At 60.7% G+C, this 8,926-nt stretch overlaps 1 protein-coding gene across 1 annotated transcript; it reads right to left on the bottom strand.

Moving 5' to 3' along the window:
• Positions 1 to 966: 966 nt before the first annotated feature.
• LOC136570057 (red-sensitive opsin) lies at positions 967 to 8,428 on the bottom strand. Its single transcript, XM_066570492.1, has 6 exons — positions 8,317 to 8,428; positions 6,237 to 6,533; positions 5,252 to 5,420; positions 4,233 to 4,398; positions 2,574 to 2,813; positions 967 to 1,080 (listed from the first exon to the last, which is right to left on the bottom strand). The coding sequence occupies exons 1-6, from the start codon at positions 8,426 to 8,428 to the stop codon at positions 967 to 969; spliced, it is 1,098 nt and encodes a 365-aa protein (XP_066426589.1).
• Positions 8,429 to 8,926: the final 498 nt, after the last annotated feature.

Raw genomic sequence — 8,926 nt, 5'->3', positions numbered from 1 at the left:
GACACTGGGGACCCCCAGCCCCCTGGACACATTGGGGACAGCACAGGGAAGTGACACTGAGAGCCCCCAGCCCCTTGGGGACACGGGGCCAGCACAGGGAGGTGACACTGAGAGCCCCCAGCCCCTTGGGGACAGCGCAGGGAGGTGACACTGAGAACCCCCAGCCCCTTGGGGACACAGGGACAGTGCAAGGAGGTGACACTGAGAGCCCCCAGCCCCTTGGGGACAGCGCAGGGAGGTGACACGGAGAGCCCCCAGCCCCTTGGGGACAGTGCAGGGAGGTGACACTGAGAGCCCCCAGCCCCTTGGGGACACAGGGACAGCACAGGGAGGTGACACTGAGAACCCCCAGCCCCTCTGGGGACATGGGGCCAGCACAGGGAGGTGACACTGAGAGCCCCCAGCCCCTTGGGGACACGGGGCCAGCACAGGGAGGTGACACTGAGAGCCCCCAGCCCCTTGGGGACACAGGGACAGTGCAAGGAGGTGACACGGAGAGCCCCCAGCCCCTTGGGGACACGGGGCCAGCACAGGGAGGTGACACTGAGAGCCCCCAGCCCCTTGGGGACACGGGGCCAGCGCAGGGAGGTGACACGGAGAGCCCCCAGCCCCTTGGGGACAGTGCAGGGAGGGGACACTGAGAGCCCCCAGCCCCTTGGGGCCAGCGCAGGGAGGTGACACGGAGAGCCCCCAGCCCCTTGGGGACACGGGGCCAGCACAGGGAGGTGACACTGAGAGCCCCCAGCCCCTTGGGGACACGGGGCCAGCGCAGGGAGGTGACACGGAGAGCCCCCAGCCCCTTGGGGACACAGGGACAGTGCAAGGAGGTGACACGGAGAGCCCCCAGCCCCTTGGGGACACGGGGCCAGCGCAGGGAGGTGACACGGGCGGCGCGGGGAGGTGACACGGGCGGCAGGGCTGTCCGGGAGGTACAAAGCTTTATTGGGGAGGGGGCGGCGGGGGTCCCTAGGCGGGGGACACGGAGGAGTTGGACACCGAGGACACCTCGGTGCGGGAGGTGGAGACCTCGGAGCCATCGTCCACCTTCTTGCCAAAGAGCTGCAGGATGCAGTTCCGGAACTGCGGGGACACACGGGGGACACAACGGGGAGGGGACATGGGGACAGACAGGGGACACCGGGGACACACAGGGGACAGGGGGACACACAGGGACACAGGGGATGGGGGGACAGGGGACGGACAGGGGAGAGGGGGAAGAGGGGACAAGGGGACACACAGGGACACAGGGCGGGACAGGGGACACACAGGGACAAGGGACACACAAGGACACAGCGGCGGACAGGGGACACATGGGGACAGGGGACACAGGGACACAGGACAGACAGGGGACAACGGGGGGGACAGGGGAAAGGGGAGAGAGGACAGGGGGGACATGGGGGACAGAGGGGGCACAGGGGACACAGGGGGACACACAGGGACGCAGGGGAGGACAGGGGACACACAGGGACAGGGGACAGGCAGGGGACAGGGGGATATAGGGACAGACAGGGGACACAGGGGGGACAGGGGACAGGGGGACACAGGAGATGAGGGGACATGGGGACAGACAGGGGAGAGGGGGGACAGAGGGACAGACAGGGGACAGGGGGATATGGGGACACACAGGGGGGACAGAGAACACATGGGAACAGAGAAGGGACACACAGAGGGGACAGGAGGACAGACAGGGGACAGAGAGGGGACATGAAGATGTAAATGATGGAGTTGTAGATGGTGGCTCCATCCCATACCCCATACCCCATTCCCACAGCTGTCCCCAGCTGTCCCCAGCTGCCCCCAGGTGTGTCCCCCACCTGTCTGTCCATGCAGACATAGATGATGGGGCTGTAGATGGTGGCTCTGTCCCTATCCCATATCCCATATCCCATATCCCATATCCCATATCCCATATCCCATATCCCCATGCCCACAGGTGTCCCCAGCTGCCCCCAGCTGTCCCCAGGTGTGTCCCTCACCTGTCTGTTCATGCAGACGTAGATTATGGGCATGTAGATGGTGACCCCGTCCCCATCCCATGTCCCATGTCCCATGTCCCATACCCCATACCACATACCCCATGTCCTGGCTGTGTCCCCATGCCCATAGGTGTCCCCAGGTGTGTCCCCCACCTGTCTGTTCATGAAGACGTAGATGATGGGATTGTAGATGGTGGCTCTGTCCCTATCCCATATCCCATATCCCATATCCCATATCCCATATCCCATATCCCCATGCCCATAGGTGTCCCCAGCTGTCCCCAGGTGTGTCCCAGGTGTGTCCCAGGTGTGTCCCCCACCTGTCTGTTCATGCAGACGTAGATGATGGGGCTGTAGATGGTGACCCTGTCCCTATCCCACGTCCCATGTCCCATGTCCCATACCCCATACCCCATACCCCATGTCCTGGCTGTGTCCCCATGCCCATAGGTGTCCCCAGGTGTGTCCCCCACCTGTCTGTTCATGCAGACATAGATGATGGGGCTGTAGATGGTGACCCTGTCCCTATCCCATATCCCATATCCCATATCCCCATGCCCACAGGTGTCCCCAGCTGCCCCCAGGTGCGTCCCTCACCTGTCTGTTCATGAAGACGTAGATGATGGGGTTGTAGATGGTGGCGCTCTTGGCGAAGAAGGCGGGCAGGGCGGCGGTGAGCGGGTGGAAGGCGTAGCCGGGGTTGGCGGCGGCGAAGCAGGCGAAGATGGTGTAGGGCCCCCAGCAGAAGCAGTAGGCCAGGATCATCACCACCACCATGCGCGACACCTCCTTCTCCGCCTTCTGCGTCGACTCCGACTCCTTCTGCTGGGCCGCCACCTGGGGGGGGGCACGGGGGGGTTAAAAGGGTCCTGGGGGGGGAGATTGGGGGGTTTGGGGGGAGTTTGGGGGGTTATTGTGGGGTTTGGAGGGGTTATCATGGGGTTATCATGGGGTTTGAGTGGTTAAAGGGGTATCTGGGGTGACTCCTTCTGCTGGGCCGCCACCCGGGGGGGGCACGGGGGGGGTTAAAAGGGTCCTGGAGGGGTCCTGGGGGGTTATTGTGGGGTCTGGGGGGGATTTGGGGGGGTCCTGGAGGGTTATTGTGGGGTTTGGGGGAGTTATCACGGGGTTATTGTGGGGGTTGAGGGGTTAAAGGGGTACAAAGGGTGACTCCTTCTGCTGTGCTGCCACCTGGGGGGGTCAGGGGGCAGATTGGGGGGGTCCTGGGGGGTTATTGTGGGGTTTGGAGGAGTTATCATGGGGTTATTGTGGGGTTTGAGGGGTTAAAGGGGTACAAAGGGTGACTCCTTCTGCTGGGCCGCCACCTGGGGGGGGGCACGGGGGGGTAAAAGGGTCCTCAGGGGGTTTGGGGGGGTCCTGGGGGATTATTGTGGGGTTTGGGGGGAGTTTGGGGGGAGATTGTGGGGTTTGGAGGGGTTATCATGGGGTTACTGTGGGGTTTGGGGGGGTTATCATGGGGTTACTGTGGGGTTTGGGGGGGTTATCATGGGGGTTTTTTTCAGTTGAGGATTTTTTCCCCAGGGTTTTTTCATTTCGGGATTTTTTTCCCCGGGGTTTTTTAATTTCAGGATTTTTTCCCTGGGGTTTTTTCGTTGGGGATTTTTTCCCCAGGCTTCTTTTTGTTTCTGTATTTTTTCCCCATTTTTTAATTTCAGTTCAGGAATTTTTCCCCCTTTTTTTTCATTTCAGGATTTTTTCCCCAGGCTTCTTTTTGTTTCTGTATTTTTTCCCCATTTTTTTTATTTCAGTTCAGGATTTTTTCCCCAGGCTTGTTTTTATTTCTGTATTTTTTTTCCCCCGGGGTTTTTTTTCAGTTCAGATTTTTTTCCCCGGGCTTGTTTTTCTTTCTGTATTTTTTCCCCATTTTTTTTTTCCAGTTGGGGATTTTTTCCCCATTTTTTTATTTCAGTTCAGGATTTTTTCCCCAGGCTTGTTTTTATTTCTGTATTTTTTTTTCCCCCGGGGTTTTTTTTCAGTTCAGATTTTTTTCCCCGGGCTTGTTTTTCTTTCTGTATTTTTTCCCCATTTTTTTTTTCCAGTTGGGGATTTTTCCCCATTTTTTAATTTCAGTTCAGGATTTTTTCCCCGGGCTTGTTTTTATTTCTGTATTTTTTTTCCCCGGGGTTTTCTTTCAGTTCAGAATTTTTTTTTCCCAGGATATTTTTTTTTTTTTGCCTCAGATTTTTTTTTTGTTTGTTTGTTTGTTTGTTTGTTTTTGTTGGGGTCTCTCCTCACCGCACGGATGGCCAGCCAGACTTGCAGGTAGCAGAAGATGATGACGGCCAGCGGGAAGAAGCAGCAGGTGACCATCAGCACCACCATGTAGGACTGCACGCCCGGGTCCGTGCTGCCGCTGAACACGTCCGGCCCGCACGAGGTCTTCAGCCCGTGGGGCCAGTACCTGCCCAGGGGGACATTGGGGGACAAAAGGGACCCCCCCAAATTCCTCAGAAAGGTTCTGGGTCTGGGGGATTCCAGGGAACTTCGGGGAGTCACCCCCAGACCCACCTTGGAGACCCTCAGGTAGCCCTGGGGACACCCGGGTCACCCCTATGGGGTCAGTACCTGCCCAGGGGGACATTGGGGGACAAAAGGGACCCCCCCAAATTCCTCAGAAAGGTTCTGGGTCTGGGGGATCCATGGGAACCTCGGGGCGTCACCCCCAGACCCACCCTGGGAACACCTGAGTCACCCCCATGGGGTCAGGGGGACATTGGGGGATCAGGGGGGACAAAAGGGACCCCCCCAAATTCCTCAAAAAGGTTCTGGGTCTGGGGGATCCATGGGAACCTGAGGGAGTCACCCCCATGGGGTCAGTACCTGCCCAGGGGGACATTGGGGGGTCAGGGGGGACAATAGGGACCCCCCCTCAAATTCCTCAGAAAGGATCCGGGTCTGGGGGATTCCAGGGAACCTCACGGGGTCACCCCCAGACCCACCTTGGAGACCCTCGGGTCATCCCTGGGGCCTCTGACAGCCCTGGAGACACTCGTGTCACCCCTTTGACCCCCTGGGGACACTCGTGTCACCCCCAGACCCCTCCCCAGGGCCTGGGGACCCCTCCCCACCTGCTCCAGCCCAAGATGGGGGGCGCGGTCCAGGGGCGGAACCAGAACCAGGAGAGGAGGAGCCCGGCCCAGACCCCTCCCCACAGCTCTGGGGCATTCGTGCCACCCCTGTGACCCCTTGGGGACACTCGTGTCACCCCTGTGACCCCCTGGGGACACTCGTGCCACCCCCGGGCCCCTCCCCACCTGCTCCAGCCGAAGATGGGGGGCGCGGTCCAGGCGCAGGACCAGATCCATGAGAAGAGGACCCCGGCCACCGCCAGCTTCCCGTCGAACTTGATGTTCCCGAAGGGTTTGCACACCACGAACCAGCGCTCCCAGGAGATGATGGCCAGGGACCAGAGCGCCGTGATGCCTGCAAGGGTTTGGGGTGGTTGTGGGGCTGCCCCATAGCGCCCGGGCCCATAGAACACGGCCCTATAGCGCCCAGACCCATAGAACCCCAGAGCATCCAGTCCCTGCTATGGGGAGGGTGGCCAGGAACTGCAGCACTGGGATTCCTGCAGGGGTTTGGGGTGGTTGTGGGGCTGCCCCATAGCCCCTGGACCCATAGAACACGGCCCTATAGAGCCCAGCCCCATAGAACCCCATAGACAACCCCATAGCATCCAGTCACTGCTATGGGGAGGGTGGCAAGAGACCACAGTGCTGGGATTCCTGCAGGGGTTTGGGGTGGTTATGGGGCTGCCCCATAGCGCTCAGACCCATAGAACCCCATAGACAACCCCATAGCATCCAGTCCCTGCTATGGGGAGAATGGCCAGGGACTGCAGCACTGGGATTCCTGCAGGGGTTTGGGGTGGTTGTGGGGCTGCCCCATAGCCCCTGGACCCATAGAGAGTCCCTGACCCACATCCCTGACCCACATTTGTGACCCGCATCCCTGCCCCATATACCTGACCCTCATCGCTGCCCCAAATCCCACCCCACATCCCTGCCCCACATCCCTGCCCCACATCCCTGATCCTAACCCCAGCCCTACATCCGTGACCCACATCCCATCCCCTGCCCTACCCCCCATCCCCCTGACCCCACCCGACCAGAGGCACTGACCACAGGCACTGACCACAAGCACTGACCACACCCCCAGCCCCACTGACCACAGGCGCTGACCACAGGCACTGCCCACACCCCCCGTGTCCCCCCACCCCGTGTCCCCAGCCCCACTGACCGCAGGCGCTGACGGTGTAGCCCTCGATGACGCACATGGGGTGGCCCAGGATGAAGTAGCCGAAGATCTGGTTGACCACGCTGATGGTGCTGGCGATGACCGTCTCGCCCAGGTCGGCCACGGCCAGGTTGACCAGGATCCAGTTCAGGGGGTGCCGCAGCTTCTTGAACTTGGCCGTGGCCACCAGCACCAGCCCGTTGGTGAACACCGAGGCCACCACCACGAAGATCATCCACAGCGACGTCAGGTTGTACACCCAGCGCGGCGCGATGTGGTAGTTGGGGCCCTCGAAGGGACCTGGGGGACGGAGCGGGGTCAGCGGTGGTGGCCGTGGGTGGCCCTCGTGTCACCTCGTGTCACCTCGTGTCACCTCGTGTCACCTTGCGCCCGCTGGGGGTGGTGGTGGTGGTGGTGGTGGTGGTGGTGGTGGTGGTGGTAGAGGTTGGAGTTGACCTCAAAAGTCCCCCAAATCTCCCTCAAAATGATCCCCTGGTGTTCCTCTGTGTCTCTTCATGTCCCTTTGTGTCCCCTCATGTCCCTTTGTGTCCCCTCATGTCCCTCTGTGTCCCCTCATGTCCCTTTGTGTCCCCTCATGTCCCCTCTGTGTCCCCTCATGTCCCTCTGTGTCCCCCCATGTCCCCCCACATCTTCCCTACCATTGGTATGGGTTGGCATACGTTGATCATTGGCCCCAAAACTCTTCAAAATTCCTCTAAACTCCCCAAAATCTCCCTCAAAATGATCCCCTGGTGTTCCTCTGTGTCTCTTCATGTCCCCTCTGTGTCCCCTCATGTGTCCCCACGTCCTCACTGCATCACTGCCATTGGTATGGGTTGGCGCACATTGATCGATGACCCCAAAAGTCTTCAGAATTCCTCAAAACTCCCCCAAATCTCCCTCAAAATGATCCCCTGGTGTCCCTCTGTGTCTCTTCATGTCCCCTCAGTGTCCCCTCAGTGTCCCCTCATGTTCCCCCCATGTCCCTCCACATCTTCACTGCCATCGATTTGGGTTGGCGCATGTTGATCGTTGACCCCAAAAACTGCCCCCAAATCCCTCCCAAAATGCTCCCCTCATGTCCCCTCATGTCCCTTCATGTCCCCTCATGTCCCTTCATGTCCCCTCGTGCCTTTTGGTCACCCCTGATGTCCCCTCCTGCCCCTTTTTGTCCCCCATGTCTTCACCGTGCATTGTTGCCATCGATGTCCATTGACATCAAAACTCCTCAAAACTGCCCCAAAACTGCCCCAAACCCTGTCCCCCCTGTGTCCCCCCATGTCCCCCGATGTCCTCCAGTGTCCCTCCATGCCTCTCTGTGTCCCCTGATGTCCCCAATATCTCCACCGCGCTATTATTGACATTCCTTGACCGCCAACCCCAAAACGCCCCAAAATGCCCCAAAACGCCCCAAAACCCCCCCAAAACTGCTCCAGGGTCCCTCCCTCCATGTCCCCCAGTGTCCCCCCCGTGTCCCCCCCATGTCCCCCCGTGTCCCCTGATGTCCTCCAGTGTCCCTCCATGCCTCTCTGTGTCCCCTGACGTCCCCAATATCTTCACCGCGCTCATCTCTACTATTGGCGCACCTCAACCGCCAACTCCAAAACGCCCCAAAACGCCCCAAAACTGCTCCAAGGCCCCTCCCCCAGTGTCCCCCAGTGTCCCCCCCATGTCCCCCCGTGTCCCCTGATGTCCTTCACTGTCCCTCCATGCCTCTCTGTGTCCCTTGATGTCCCCAATATCTCCACCGCGCTATTATTGACATTCCTTGACCATCAACCCCAAAAAGCCTCAAAACCGCCCCAAAACTGCCCCAAAACTGCCCCAGACCCCCTCGCCCAGTGTCCCCCAGTGTCCCCCCCATGTCCCCCCATGTCCCCCCGTGTCCCCTGATGTCCTTCACTGTCCCTCCATGCCTCTCTGTGTCCCTTGATGTCCCCAATATCTCCACCGCGCTATTATTGACATTCCTTGACCGCCAACCCCAAAACGCCCCAAAACGCCCCCAAAACCGCCCCAGGGCCCCCTCCCCCGGTGTCCCCCGGTGTCGCCGCGGTGTCCCCGCGGTGTGGCCGCCGCTCACCGCGCGTGTTGTTGCTGTTGGTGTAGGTGAAGATGCTGTCGCGCGTGGTGTCGTCGTCGTCGTGACGCCGGCGGGCGGCGAAAACCGCCCCGTCGAAAACGCCCGTCGCCATCGTCCCCGAGTGCCACCAGCGCCACTGCCCCGGCCACCAGCGCCCCCCTGCTCTTATAACCCCCCCCCGCCCCCGGATTAGCCCGGACCCCCCCCCCAAAATCCCGTCCCTGAGCCCTTAATTGGGGCCGCGCGGATCCGGGGGGGAACGGCCCGGGCTCACCTGAGCAGCCGGGGTGAGCTGATGGGATTGACGCCAGCGCTAATCCCCCGCTGTTTCCTGGGCTGTGCCCCTCCCCGGCTCTGAACCGGGACCCCCCGGGGTCCAAACGGGACCCCCGGGGTCCAAACGGGACCCCCCGGGATGGGAATCGGCACCCCCGGAAACCCCCGGGACCCCCAGAACGCGGCGCTCATCACAAAGAGCCCCAAGGTTCTCTGGATAATTCCCATCCAAATTGGCCCCCCCGGGATTCAAAATTGAGCCCCTCGGGACCCCCGAGATCCAAACGGGACCCCCGGGATGGGAATCGGGACCCCCAGAAACCCCCGGGACCCC

This window comes from Molothrus aeneus, unplaced genomic scaffold (assembly GCF_037042795.1).
Source record: "Molothrus aeneus isolate 106 unplaced genomic scaffold, BPBGC_Maene_1.0 scaffold_30, whole genome shotgun sequence".
Taxonomy (NCBI): Eukaryota; Metazoa; Chordata; class Aves; order Passeriformes; family Icteridae; genus Molothrus; species Molothrus aeneus.
This window is presented reverse-complemented; position numbering and strand designations above follow the sequence as displayed.

Coding starts and splice junctions, on each gene's coding strand:
- LOC136570057 (XM_066570492.1), bottom strand. CDS start 8,428: ATGGCGACGGGCGTTTTCGACGGGGCGGTTTTCGCCGCCCGCCGGCGT. Junction 5,421..6,236: donor CTACACCGTCAGCGCCTGCG/GTCAGTGGGGCT, acceptor AAACCCTTGCAG/GCATCACGGCGCTCTGGTCC. Junction 2,814..4,232: donor TCTGGCTGGCCATCCGTGCG/GTGAGGAGAGAC, acceptor GCCCCCCCCCAG/GTGGCGGCCCAGCAGAAGGA.